Genomic DNA, 15,373 nt, shown 5'->3' with positions numbered 1-15,373 from the left:
GGAGTCCTTTAAATGTCCATCTGTCAGTCGTGTTCTGAACTTTGACTTCATGACATTCATGTCAGACTCGGAGGTCTGGAGACCCAAACAAAGCATAGCAGACATTTTCAGAGCTGCTTTTGAAGATTCTTCTAGTTGTCTGGATCTACCAAGCTCCAGAAGTGCTGCTGAGACTAACTGCACATTATTTTGAAGGTTTACTAATCTAGAAAATCCAATGTCTGTCAGTCTGCTTTTCACAACAGAAGTACTTCACAGATTTAGATCGGGTTTTATTCCTAAGATTTGCTTGAACATTCCGGTTGATTTTGCGACCTCTCTCATTTCGCTATGTATCAGAGTTCATTTGCAGTACCGATGTATTAGCGTGAATCCAAGAAACACGCAGCGGGCCGGGGCCTTCACTCACTCACCAGCTTCAGGGCGCGTGCCTTAACTCCACTTAGCTAGCAAACGAGAGAACAATTGAATTCAACTTTGTTTGATTTTTAAAATAAAGTGTTAAGAGAATATCTGGACTCAAACTCACCTAACACTAGAATTACCAGAGCCTACGAGAAAACTTGTAGATCCGGCCCACCTTAAATCCGTTTGCACCTCTCTGTCAGCGTCTTTTGTCCTGTAAATGTGCCGATTAAGACCAGCAGCAAGCAGCCGGCTATTCCAACCCCCAGCGCGGCAGACTGTACACGAACTTCTCCCAGCTAAGGCCTTGTTTGATTATCTGGGAGTGAAGTGCTGGAGTTTTTATTTGAAACTGGGAGTAACTGGAGATGTGAGTGGTGTTTTGAGGCAATGGAACTGGACCTTCTCTGATCTGGATGCATAAAACACATAACTACATATATGACATTTGGAATAACTCCTGTTATGACCTGTATAGTACATTTCGGAATACATTGTGGCATGGATGCAACATTATTCATATTCATTCGCATAACATCTTGCGGTAGTAATCACTGACCGCGATATGATTTTTTTGGAAAGATCGCCCACCCCTAATTTGACTAAATCAAGTTTTCAAATTTATGTAGGATTCATTAACCCTTTGGTGAGCTACTTGGAAAGGGGTGGAGAGCTACCAGTAGCTCATGAGCGACGTGTTGGAGACCCCTGCCCGAACTACATTGAAAAAAAAAAAAAAAAAAAAAAAAGCGAAATTGAAGGCACAACGATATCCTGGCGACACTTGCAAGGCGCAGTCGTGTATGGAGGTACAACTGAAGGCACAGGGAGCTTCGCCTTAACCTTAAATCAAATTTTCTACTTGTGGCAATAAGACTTTATAAGTCCTCTTCACTCGGTAGGTGATCTTTTTCAGCCTTTATGGCGGTATGTTAGTCCCATCCATCCATCCATCCTCCAACCCGCTGAATCCGAACACAGGGTCACGGGGGTCTGCTGGAGCCAATCCCAGCCAACACAGGGCACAAGGCAGGAACCAATCCCAGGCAGGGTGCCAACCCACCGCAGGACACACACACACAAACACACCCACACACCAGGCACACACTAGGGCCAATGTAGAATCGCCAGTCCACCTAACCTGCATGTCATTTGGACTGTGGGAGGAAACCCACGCAGACACAGGGAGAACATGCAAACTCCACGCAGGGAGGACCCGGGAAGCGAACCCAGGTCCCCAGGTCCCATCCTGTCATCACAAACAGCTAGCTCATTTAACTCAGGCACAAGCACTAAGTCACTTTTCATAACCTACACTAAATCTATTTAATAATAATCTTATATTTTTGACTATTTGCACAATTGTCATATTTTTGACTATTTGCACAATTGTCATATTTTTGACTATTTGCACAATTGTCATATTTTTGACTATTTGCACAATTGTCATATTTTTGACTATTTGCACAATTGTCATATTTTTGACTATTTGCACAATTGTCATATTTTTGTCTTTTTAAATCTTGTTGCACTGAACATGCCAATGACATAAGAATTTCCCTCGGAATGAATAAAGTTCTTATCTTAAATAGAATCCAAAAACTGCTGAACAGGCGCCATTTTCATTTGTTTGACAAGTCGGCATTAAGCAGAGGGTAGAGTGGAGTTCAAGTTGCCCCCAAATCATTTTGTTGACTTTACCACAAAAGCAAAATAAAGGCTGGGAGAAAATGAGGAGTGGATGAGCCAAGTGTCATGTGCTCCACACACACACACCAGAAGTGGCTACTAATTAAGAACAAGGCCTTCTGGACCAGCGCTGCACAAGTGGCTGTCACAGCGGAGGTTTTACTTCAGCGACAGGACTGGATGAGCGAGTTGAATTAAGACCCGCCATGGCCATCGCCGCACTTACTCATTGGTCAAGAGGACCATCTTGAACTCAACTTCAATTCTGCTTTTGTACACCACTGACTTTCTGAAAGCATTTCACAAGAACTGAGCGAAAAGACGCAAGTGATTCAGACATCGAGAGAATGTGACTAGATAACCGACACAAGGATTCTGTCTAGTACTGCTGGGAGGTGTATCGCTTCATACCAAAAGCCGTTTTTTAAATTTTGGTGATGATATGGACTTTTCTTATACCGCAACCCCAATTTAAACCATCTAAACATTTGGAAGTGGCGTTTAAGGAGGGGACCTTTTTCACGACTACACCGCTAAACACGCATGCAACGGAGTACACGCTAACGTTAGTGGAGGTACTGAGCAGTGAAAAAGGACAGAACATTCTGAAACTGAAGCAGATGATAAAGTTGAGCATGATGACACAGAAGAAGGAGATATGTCTGTTTTCTGGAGATACTTTGGTTTAAAAAGGTCAGACGTGGACCAAACTATTTACTGCAACTGCTGTTGAGCTAAAGTTGTCACCAGAGGAGGCAACACAAGTAATGTGCTGCACCACCTTAGCCGCAGACATGCTCTGGAGTACCATGAATGTATGGCACTAAGATTGGCACCCTCCACGTGTCTCGGGTAAAACTGAAAATGCTGGAGGACACTGGAGTTGCGTTTGTTAGAGGAACTGCCTACGATGGTGGATTGAGAGAACCGACGCCATTACAATCCATAGAGCGGACGTGTCAGTGGACAGAGTTTGGTAACATTAACAAAGTGGAGTTGGTGTACAAAACACATCGACTATTTATTCCTTTTCTAAGACAAGTTCAGTGCAATCCAACTTTACACAAACACCTCTGGATATTTGACAAAGTCGAAAGGACTCTTTGGATGGTTGAAAATATGTTGTCAAAATGATACTTTAAGTTGTTTGCAAATGGTGTTCATTAAAAAGGCTCAATATGTTGACTGCACCTGTCATGTAATGCGATTCCTTCTCTTCATCAGTGTCACCCCACTTTAGGGGCCATGCAAGCCTGGATCGATACCAGTGTGCACATTAAAACGTCCGAATCTCATGACAGTGCAACTGGTTATTGTTAACCCTGTTTTCCACTGCGGTAGACTGGCCAACATCCACTCATGCATGGGGGGAAAAAAAAAATATCGTCCAATACCATGACACCGGTGACATTTTGAATTTTGCTCATACTGCCCAGCACTACTGTCTAGACAAGTAACTTGAGACCCCCCCCCCCCACGGACATTTGAAATGGCGGCGGTTCACCATTAGAATGTGAGCGACTCTCCCATTGAAGCCAGTTATATCAAAAGCTCTTTATTTTCCATTAAAACACGAGATTAAAATTTTTCAGCCATTACTACGTATGCCACGGCGTACGCAGAAGACACTTTTTGGGGAAGGGGGTATGGAGCAATCAACGCTTTGAAAATAAAAAGCTGCAGAGCGGCTAAGAGATAAAGGAGCCTTCAGGGAAGGCCCGGCCACCTACGTGCAGCGGTCCCGTGCTTACCGCAGAACGACCTCGTTGGTGTTGCTGCCCTCCACCACCAGCACCGAGGGATACTCCTCCTTTGGCAGCTCCAACTGGGGCACCGAGCCGCGGCCCACGTCTTCACAGTTCTGCGTCCTTCTCAGGGACACTTTGTTTTGGTTCTCGTCGGCAATCCTTGCATATAAAATGGCCTTTTTCTTATTGTCCGGGATTGGGTAGTCCACTGTACAAATGTCACTCAGCACGTCCAGATTGTCCAACATGTACTCTGGGAACTTCATTTTGTAAGCGTCCTGAAACAGTTTAGGGAGGGCGGCAGCCCAAAGGCCACTGCTATAGCGGTCGAGGAGTTCGGCCAGTTTTACTCTTATCTCAACTGGCACTTCTGGGAGTTGGATGTGCGCTGGGGAGGCTGACCTGGTGAGCAGTGAAGACATTCGACCAGGGGCGGCAGAGCTTTGGACTTGCATGTGGGTCTGCACTGGGTAGAGAAGCTCAGAAATGCCACTCTTTTCAATCTAGAAAAATAAAAGGGGACATACAATTAGAAAATCCTTACAAGAGACATTGTGACAGAAATCAGTCACATGTGACAGAAATCAGCACGAGGCTCAACAAGAAAATGTTCAACTTAAAAGAAAATTCCAGAACTTTAGGAAAAGGGAAGCCACCTTAGGAGCTTCCAAGTGAACAGCCACCCTTACAGAGTGAGCACCAGGACACCTTCAGATATCAGACAGTGCCAACTGGCACAAAGGTCTCCCGTCACCTTTCAGCGTGACCTACCATACAAATGTGGCTCCAGTGTTCCAGGTCCTTAAAGGCTTCCTTGGGCCACTCTTCACCATACAACTTTCTGTAAAACTGTGGAAGGCTTGAAATCCAAATGCCATGGCTGAATTTTGCAAGTATGTCCTTCAGACGAGTCTGGACTAAGGACACATTGTAGTCTTTATTAGGCATCTTGGGCTTAACACTGGGCAGGGCACTGGCTGAAAAAGGAGACATTTAGGTGAGGAAGCGGCAAAGGACACCATCCCTAATAACGGGGCAAGGGCACCAAAATTGACCTTTTTCAAGTTCTGCGAGGACTGGCATTACCATATAGTCCACTCATGCAGACACTGGGCCCAACTCTGCCACTAGCAGGTAGCTTTACACTTACAAGACTCCAAGATGGAGACAAGAAATGATAAACCTAAACAAGGGAAGCAGAGTGCGTCAAACGTGCAGACATAGGAGCTTATGCCAGCTTTCTGGGGCACACACACACACACTATCAAGATTTCAAGGTTATTTCTGAGCTGTCCAACAATAACTATACAGAGTGGCACATTTGACTATGGAGATCACCACATTCCTGCAGCCATAACACTGAGCTTCATCCCAGGCTTCGTCAAACAAGACGACGACGGCTGGATGAATGATGAAATCTAAGATCCGACAGACACCCCAGCCCTGGCGAGCGTCAAAAGGGCAGCACTGCAAAGAAAAGGAGATCTGGAGAAGGCACGGCCTTACAGAGCCCACAAACTGGCAAGTTAAGGGGACTGTGGTGAAGCTGAAGGAACTGAAGGACTTTAAACTAACTTAAAAAGCTAGACATCTGTATCTCCCAACAGAGGGACTAACACACAAATGACCAGAGGGAGAAGGCCACAGACCTCCGTGAGATCCACCAAGGCCGGCGGCTTTGCAAATCAACATGTCACAAGAGGCAGAAACAAACCGTTTGCTTGGGCTGGGCTCCTTAATGAAGCTTTCTGAATCTTTAGAGGAAGCGTCTGCCAGCTTTCAAACCTGAAAAAGAAGAATTACAGTTGAATGCAAAACAGATCTTCACTGGCACAAGCGAACAACAAGAACACTTTTACAAACGGCACAAATCCTTAGTTCTGGCTTATCACTTCAATCCGAGTCCGCTCTACTGGGCCAAGAACGTCAGTCTATGGAGGGCCTTATCCGACCCCTGGCTGCACTGAACTTCTATTTGGGCTTAGGGAAGCCCGACGTCACGACGAGAGGCACAACTGCGTTTAAAGAGACACTTCCAGAAGTCGCAGATATTCACACACTGGGCTCCAAACAGAAGCTACCCCGTCTGCTCCATTACAGTGCCCGGGCTCATCACATATCACTGCTGTTTGAAGCTAAACTGGGCAAAATTCTTAAAACCAATCCATTCATCTAACAGGTGCACAGACACACAAACAAGCAAATCCCAGCAATGCATGACAAAGAAACAGACATTCAGGAAATCCAAGTGCACAAGACGGGTAGCAGGTAGAGGTTGGCACTGCCAGACTTTCACTTGAAAGGGTTCAAAACAGGAAGAAAGAGGGGAAAGAGGGGAGTACGGTTGGATTGGGGTGGATACCAGCCTTCAGACCGGTGCCAAAACTACTACTGGATAACTACAAAACACCCCCAGCCTCCCGAGCGTGGCGTGGTGCCAAACTCCACACCGCTTTCTGCCGAAGCAATAAGGCAGAGGCTCCTGTTCCAAGTCACAGTCACGCCCAAGCCTGTGGCGCCATCTTGTTAAGTTTATAGAAGAGTCATCTTTATAAGTTTACAGTATTGAGTGTCTTGTTTGTGGCTTTAATGGGAGTTTGAGAGCAAAGCAGAAGTTTTCCAGTCCTGGCATACTGTGCTACCCACCCCAGGGAGGCAGCTAACTGGAGGAATCTGTGAAGCCTTGAAGTGCAGTAAGCTCTGTAGGGAGGGACACAGACAGACATTTGACAGATTCTGTGCTCATTGTAGGGACACATCGGAGCTGAAACACCTCGGGGAGACCCTGGATGGAGACGCACACTCTTAGTGTACAGACTGATCAGTGCGGACATCAAAAGACACCCGACACAGAGGACAGGCCAGGCTTCAGGGTCGCTTCTCTGGGGCCTGAAGCCGGGCAGCTCACAATTTCTTTCCAGTCTGCTGAGTCACTGTGTCCTCTCAACAACTGACTGGGATTAGCAGGACATTTCAGTGCCAGTCATTCCCTAATGAACTGCCGACGTGAGGTCATTTGGTTTTGTTGCTTCAAGCAGACACGACAGAGAAGACAAAAGCAGATGACAAAACATGCTGAGCACCGCACGCTGAAGCAGCACATCACATTCTGCCCATCGCACTGAAAAGCTTTCAAAGCACAAAGTCGTTATGTTGGCACCAACCTCAGATCTCAGCGAGTGAGGGCAACCCACCCTCATCATGGCATCTAGGGGGCTACAGCAGCACATCATTTTAGCAGGACAAAAAACAATTCGGTGCAAGGGAGTCGACACGCTCAGTGCCAAGAGAACTCTACCAATGTCAACACAAACCTACACGATCAACATGGCATCAGCCATCCTGCACTCATTTATGCCCAGAATTCTCATCTCGGGCACGCTGGGCTTTCTACCTTCCCAACATCATGACGCCATCCTTATTCTATCTTGGGCGACTCCACAGATGACCGGTGACCAAAGGCCAGCAGTGTCCACATCCTTGTGTTCACCATCTCTGGTCACGTTTGACTTCAGTTTTGTGTAGCACCTCACATCTTGTAATCTCCATCTTGTTTGTTCTCGTTCAATGGTTTGGGCTCCATGGCACGGATGTTAATGATGCCTGTAATCTTTACTATACTCTATGTGGCTCCTTGGTCAAGCACGGGTCCAACATTTTTACCTCGCATTTTCAGAACAGTGCCATGTTTACAGTCCGTACTACCACCTACCACACGGCTCACCCACTCACTGCCCCCTTGTTCTCGGCGTGTTCCACCACACCTCCCAGGTGCTACCAATGGCTTACACATCTCTGTACTTCTCGGAGGTCAAACTGAATTCATGTGGCAGATGGGGGGCAGCGGACCTATATAAGCACACAGCCCACCATCTTCACTGGGATGGAAACACCTGGCATCCTGCTAGAGGAGAATTTAGAAGGTTTGGATCTTCCTTCAGGCCGGTAGGAATTTCTAGTCCTTTACATTCACCTCCATCAGTCAGGACAGCTCTGAACTTCAACGATTCTACGGCTTGTTAATTACTCAGGAGACCATTTCTAGCAATTAAAAAAAAAAAAAAGACCACCCAACCTAACCAGCAGCTTTGAAGAAGTTAAAAAGTCATCAGACAGATCATACATTATTATTATTTAGTAAATGTTTTGTAACAGCGAGTCCTACTCAAACAACAGCGATCATTGAATGACATTTATTTATTAATAGAGGACAAAGAAACCTGACCGAAGTTCCCAAAGTCGTGTACTTAAACGCTGGTCCTTCATTCAATGGGAGCTCAGACAGCCGACTGCAACTCGAGGGATGGCAAAATGGCATCAACCACAACAGGCAGATATGCAGCCAATAGCAACGGACGAGTCAATACTCAACTGATCTATTCTTGGCATTTTATATATTCAGGTACTTCATCTATTTTTTTCTCGACTAACTTTTCACAAAGCGTTTTTATATGAGGAATGTGCTACAGAAATAAAATGTCGCAGTTTGTGCTTAAGAAACGTGAACGACAAAACAGTCAAAAACAACCCACAAAGTCCGGAAGAAATGCTAGATGGAGGATTCAAATCTGAAGCTAAACTGTCAGGCTACAACAGACCATGATGGACGTCGGCTCACCATGGCGCTGTGCTGATGAACAGAATAATCTGCAGGCTGTTGTAGTGCATTGTGGGCACACAGCGACTCACCTGAAGCTTACGGGGCTCCTTTTCAGGTTTCCTAGTGCCCTATTTGGACCATCACGCTCTTAACCTAATTTACTTTTGCCACCTTTGGCTGCAACACCAAGGGAAATTGTAGCAACTGTGCTGCCTGGCATTAAAGTTCAAGTTTGCGAGTGGTCTTCTATTTTTATAAGTCAAAGTTCACCCAGTTCAGGGTTTTGAGGAGCTCCTCTCAATACTGACATTGGTACCGATAGCAGCTTTGGCACCACTGAGCCAATACCAAGGCAATTATTAGATAATTTAAATGTTAAAAAAAAAATGTAAAGTTACCTGGCAATTCGCAATCAGCAGAGTGGACACGAGTGTAAAGGGCAGCAGCTACTTCAGGGGCATCCACTTGCACATTTTATTAGCAAATGACGACTTAAATAACCCGAACAGCAACATCCAGTAAAATGTCAAACACAATAAAAGTACTAAATTCACCGCAGCCTTCCATCCACGTAACTGAACATCTGGACGTCACCCATTCATCAAATAAAGACCCTCAAGCAGGTCGGTCAGAAGAATATTCAGACCTTATTTAAAGTCCGTCCACTCGCCAGTCTCGCTCACGTGCGCACTCTCAACTCAGAACAGGAAGATCGCAGCTCTCCTTAAGTGCAGTGACCCCGAGGACGGCATCTCAAAGGTAAAGCCACGGCCGGTCAGCAGGCAGGCCCGTCACACACAGCACCACACCACACCACACATGCTGGCTTCTTCCAGTCATCGTTTAGCAAAGCCAGTTGGTAATGTCTGTAGTAACATGAGATGATAACCTGGAAACTGGGAGATGACCGCTTGCTCCATTAATGAAGGAGTCCATTTAAAAGAAGACTAACTGGGATAGAAACCCTAAACTAAACAGTGTGACCATTAAACTCGGCCTTCAGTTTCATGAAGTATGTAATAGTGCCAGTGCATATGATGAATATATTTGCACACTCTGAAATACAATTAGTGAGATGTGCATGAATTCAGCTCTGTGCAATACACTGGCTACACTGCAGGTTAACGCCATTTAGTGCGGGGATTTGCTTCACACTTTACAGAACGACAAGAATGAACTGGAGGTGAGACAGTGCTTTGTGAAGTCACACCGTCTGGAAATGCTGCACTTGTCAACCCATCGAAACATTCATCTTGTTTTACCGTAACTATCCTCACCCCTGTCCAGTTCTAAACTCCCAGAAAGCACTGGGACAGGCCAAAGTAACGCTTGGAAAGATCTGCAGGGTTGTCTCCTTTGACAAGGCCATCCTTGCAGAGCGGTCAGCAGACAGGAGCTGTAACGTCATCAGGCTCACCGTCATCATCTGCTTTACAAGCCAAGCACTTGGGCCGCCCGATTTACCAACATGAAGACTGGCATTGCCAACCACTTCCAGCCCCAGTGTAAATGTAATTGATGAGCAGGTAGGTAATAAAGCTCAGCGAGTGATCTGCTTTTCTGTTAATGACAGAGACGCAGCACTTGCATAGAATCCGCCCGTCACCTCGGTGCCTACCTTTCAATGGAGGAGAGGAGAGCCGTTTCAGACGTACTGCCACGTCCTGCATAGCACACTCCTGTGCTTGGTAACTGGCATACCACACAGCACTAGCACTGGACGACTCTCGATTACAGGCTATTGACAAGTTCACAGCCCTGGCCACTTACTGGATTCTGTCCTTTGCAATCCCAGCAGCACCTGCTCTCTCAATCTTCAGTGCTCCCTTTGCTTTTCTGAACATTTCATTTCTCCCTCTCAGCTTCATCTCCTCCATGACTCTTAGTCTTATCGTCAACGACTGTTGGTCACCTTTTGTCTTTCCAAGGATTCTCGCTCCCAGCCCTCTCATTGCTTTTCTTTGTTAACCTGAGGCTCTTATGGTGGACACACCGTGCAGCTCATTTTCTTTTCACTTTGCTGTAACCTGCATGTCCAATATGACCCTTGGGGCACTGTGTCCCTATTCCTGCAGCACTCTGCTTGAACCCAAATCACTGCTAAGATGCAAGTCACTTTGTGTACCCACATTTGCATTACCAGGGCACACAGACAAGATGGGAACCAACCCTTGGCAGAGCACCATTTTGGTGCAGAGGGCACGGCCACATGTACCTCTGCATTCATGAAGGTACCAACATCGCCAGTGGTAGAGTGAACACAATGACCTTCCGTTCCTGTTCAAGGCCTTCAAACTGAGCACAACTGGCACAGAACTTCAAACTCCCATCTGTTTCAGTCTTTTCAGCAGAGGCCTGACCTCGTGTGTGCTGCTGCCTTCCTAAAACTGACCACCTGCTCTACCAAGAACAGTGTTGGAGGACATTACTGACAAGACTAGGACCTTGAAAACGAGCACCACAAGCTGCACCACTGCACCTCAGAGGTGGGCTGCCATCAGACATTTCCAACATACTGCAGGAGTTAAAGCAGTGGGAGAAGTAGAGGAAGGATTGAAGTGCATTTTATTTAGTGGTCTCCTGGCTTGGTGCTTCAGCCAACTGCAGCAAGCTCAAGATGGCACCAACACTTCATCACTCCAACTTCCATCAGTGTCCCCCTGCTCAAAACTCTGTTGACTTTGGAAGTATCAACACACTAGGATGCTTAAATCACGATATTAGCCTTTGCACCATTCCAAAGCGGTGCCCTCCTGACCTTAACTACATACCACATTCACTTGAGAATCCTATTCTAAATGGGTTCTCCTTCACCGATTACAATGGTCAGATTTTAGATTTCTGTCATCTTGAAATTACTGCTGAGCTTATCTCACGTCCACCAAGTGCCTTACATTTCACTTCAGCATGAATTTAAACTTCCTCTACACATCCATTCCACTTTAAAGGGCACGGCTTTCCATCACAGGGCTCTGCACAAATCAAACTACCCAAAATCAAGATCGAGCGAAGACCTCAAAACAAATACGGTGGGTGGTCTTAGTAAGTGTCCCGATGGCAATAGATCAGTCATTTACAGGAGTCCCAAAATAAGAGCACTCCTGTAATGGAACTGCTATGGTATTATGGCCTTTGGCAATGCAAGTTTGGGAAGTCACGGATGCCAGGGGGTGTGCCAGCCTGATGGCGGAGGCATCAAAGAATTATTCCAAACACTGAATAAGAGTACAAGTGGCAGGAGGAAGCAAGGAGGGGAAGGGGAGAAGTGCTTAGGTGGCGGGTACGTGCATCAGGCAGGCATCTGATGGTCACAGGTCTGAACCCATTATGGAGGTCCTACAGAGCACCAATCCCTCTTTCAGTCAACACACACAAGGAGGGGAACCTTTGGACCGTTTTCATCCACCTCCGGCCCATGGGAGTCATGCCAAGTTTAAGTAGGCGTCAAGAGTGCCAATCATTGGTACACTGTCACTCTCGTGTCTGTACGCTCTAGTTAGTTTAATATGACACCATTACTTTGTTTAGCTGCCACAGTTTTTAATACATAAACAGACAGAAGAGCTAGCAGTGCAGTGCAGTTCAGTTGGGGTGCAGCACAATGAAAGCCCACCTGCTTTTTTAAACCCAAAGCACCTGCCATAAGACGACCATTTTAAGACACAAATCTTAAAATGAAGTCAAATCTAAACCAGCCGATCAACAAAAATGGGCCACCAAAGCCGAACCACCAGGCAAATTTACTGGTAAAAAAAAAACCAAAACCACTAATAAAAAGAGCACAACCACTGGGAGACACAAACCACACAGGAAACGACCAGAAATCTCCACTGCCAGTTAGCCTGTAGCGCTGGCTTTAAAGCATCGTGTGACAGGACGCTGGGACCACAGCCCCCAACAGCAGTGGGACCACAAACTGATGACACCTTCGATAAAAGGAGAACAATAGAAGATTTAATCCGTGTGTAGAGACCGTTAGAATGAAAAGCACTACACATGCAGATTTCCTGATGTCCAAAGCCCTCCAAATTGTCCAATAATCCCGGAACAAAATTAAATACTAATCAGCAAAACACACACCTGAACCAGAACACTGCCATCATCTTCAGTGAGACCCCATAAGTCCACAGAAACATTTTACATCCCAGTTCGGTCCCTCATACTCCTGAATATGCCAGGACACCATGGGTGGTCCTTATTCTTTCACGTGGTTACCTACACAAACCATCACCTGCGCGGACACTCAGGCACTGCTCACCTCCCAGCACAGACCATCGTCATACGGGGTTAGCCCTTTGGTTTGTTTAAAGGGCAGGAGCGAGGAGTACATCGGTTAGCCGATTCAGGTCTTCACTTATTTACACTGGAGGAGAGTGGAGACCTGCCATGTGAAGGTCAGACGTGTGAGGGAGAATTTCAATGCAGGATGTACAGACCATCCAGGAGACCCTTCAGCTCGTCAGGCTCAATTTCAGGCCTTACAGCCAACGCTCCACTCCTCTGGTGATCGCTTCATCCTGCTCTCGTGTAACAATTTCAGAACGGCTTCCAATTCTGATTCAATGTTTTCCTACAATTTATAAGACATTTGTTTGTATTTAAATACCTTGCTTGTTTACACTCCCCAGGAGACGGAGAATGATCTGGGGTCACCAGATATGTTCATTCACCACACTAAACTCTACATCACTGGGTCAAGTGGACACTGGAGAAGCTAATGAGCCCTAAAATTAAAACTGCTTACTTAACTTCTGATTTAATGGAGCCCTTTGAGGGCGCAGCACAGCTGTGAATCTGCTTATGGAAGACCTCCGGTCAGACGAGACATTCTACTGTGCAGAATGGAGACCATGCTGGGGGTCTCTGGCACTGCCCTTCAGTGGTTTAAGTCCTACCTGACTGACTTTAGTCTCGGCAACAGTAGGTCCAGCTCGGCGCCAGTCACACAGGGGGATCCTCAGGACTCTGTCCTCGGCCCTCTGTTTCTCCTTGGCCACATCACTTGTAGCTATGGACTGGGTAACTTTTAGGCAGATGATACTCAAATCTATTTCAATGTTAAAAGCACAACTTCAGAAAATGAGCTCCTGCTCAGTCAATCTTGACGGTGAACTCAGACATCCCGATGCAAGGAGTCCTGGTGTCATTTTTGATTCGTCCAGTTCTTATATTCTTACACAAACCACATTAAGAAACTTTCACCTCCATCCCATACCCCATGAGCGCTCACTCCTCTCCTTTTCTAACACAGATGTGCTTTTATCACAACCCTCATTGGTTACTGTAACTCCCTAATGGCAGGAGCCACTTCTAATCTTCTATCACAGCTCCAGCTGATTCAAAGAGTCCTGACAGAGCAGCAACAGCGAGCACAGGACCCCCATCCTGCTTCACCGTCTCTCACAGGACAGAATATATAAATTCAATTAATATCCTCCAAAGCTGTAAATGACCTCACAGCAGACTACATCAGCGACCTTCTCCATCACGCTGCTCCTGTTCGCCCATTAAGCTCTGATTACGGCAGGCGTGCTGTGCCCCTCACTAACCTGCACTCCTTGGGGGACAGCAGGGCCTTCAGCCCATATAGCGCCCAGACTTTGGCACAACCTGCCGAAATGAATGAGATTGGCTGACTTCAAACTCCTCTGCAGAGGAAGGCTTTCCACTTAACTGGACATTCTGCCTCCTCTTTTAGTCTTCCTCTCTGTCCAGATGCTCCGTGCATCACAAATGGTCATTTACTAGGCTTTCCTTGTAGTACTGAATTGAGTATTTTACTCTGGTTGCTGCTTTTGGCTGCTCCAGTTACGGGTTGCCACAGCGGATCATCTTCCTCCATTCCTTTGTCCTCGTCATCTTGTTCTGTCACTGCCATCACCTGCATGTCCTCTCTCACCACATCCATAAACCACCTCTTAGGCCTTCCTCTTTTCCTCTTCCCTGGCAGCTCTATCCTTCGCATCCTTCTCCCCTATACCCAGCATCTCTCCTCTGCACATGTCCAAACCAACGCAATCTCGCCTCTCTGACTTTGTCTCCCAACCGTCCAACTTGAGGAGCTGACCCTCTAACGTCCTCACTTCTAATCCTGTCCATCCTCGTCACACCCAATGCCAATCTTAGCATCTTTAACTCTGCCACCTCCAGCTCTGTCTCCTGTGCCACCGTCTCCAGTCCATATAACATAGCTGGTCTCACTACCATCCTGTAGACCTTCCCTTTCACTCTTGCCGATATCCGTCTGTCACAAATCACTGACACTTCTCCATCCACTCCACCCTGCCTGCACTCTTCCTCACTCCCCTTTACTCTGTACTGTTGATCCCAAGTATTTAAACTCATCCACCTTCGCCAACTCTACTCCCTCATCCTCACCATTCCACTGACCTCCCTCATTCACACACATGTATTCTGTCTTGGTGGTCCTACTGACCTTCATTCCTCTCCTCTCACATCTCCACCTCTCCAGGGTCTCCTCAACCTGCAGATCACAATGTCATCAGCAAACATCACAGTGCACGGAGATTCCTGTCTAATCTCGTCTGTTCACCTGTCCATCACCATTGCAAATAAGAAAAAGCTCAGAGCCGATCCCTGATGTAATCCCACCTCCGTCACTCCTACCGCAGACCTCACCACGGTCACACTCCCCTCGTACATATCCTGTACAACTCTTACGTACTTCTCTGCCACTCCCGACTTCCTCATTCAACACCACAGCTCATCTCAGTCACCCTGTCATGTGCTCTCTCAGGTCCACAAAGATGCAATGCAACTCCTTCTGGCCTTCTCTAAACTTCTCCATCAACACCCTCAGAGCAAACATCACATCTGTGGTGCTCTTTCTGGCATGAAACCATCCTGCTGCTCACTAATCATCACCTCACTTCTTAACTGAGCTCCCACTACTCTTTCCCATAACTTCATG

General features: G+C 46.6%; 1 protein-coding gene across 2 annotated transcripts in view; it reads right to left on the bottom strand.

Annotated features, from left to right (window-relative positions):
- The window catches only part of tdrd7a (tudor domain containing 7 a), a 72,597-nt gene that overhangs the window by 32,091 nt on the left and 25,133 nt on the right, over positions 1-15,373 (bottom strand). Inside the window, exons 5-7 of one of the 2 annotated variants that reach the window (XM_051929901.1) lie at positions 5,553-5,627; positions 4,614-4,803; positions 3,846-4,345 (exon numbers count right to left, since the gene is read on the bottom strand). In XM_051929901.1, coding sequence (XP_051785861.1) covers positions 3,846-4,345; positions 4,614-4,803; positions 5,553-5,627 — 765 coding nt within the window. Of the gene's footprint in view, positions 1-3,845; positions 4,346-4,613; positions 4,820-5,552; positions 5,628-15,373 lie in introns of both variants that reach the window. The other variant, XM_028805921.2, reaches the window with a different exon arrangement.

The sequence above is a fragment of the Erpetoichthys calabaricus genome, chromosome 7 (genome assembly GCF_900747795.2).
Source record: "Erpetoichthys calabaricus chromosome 7, fErpCal1.3, whole genome shotgun sequence".
NCBI lineage: Eukaryota > Metazoa > Chordata > Cladistia > Polypteriformes > Polypteridae > Erpetoichthys > Erpetoichthys calabaricus.
The sequence above is the reverse complement of the archived record's forward strand: the minus strand, read 5'-3'. Positions and strand labels throughout refer to the sequence as shown.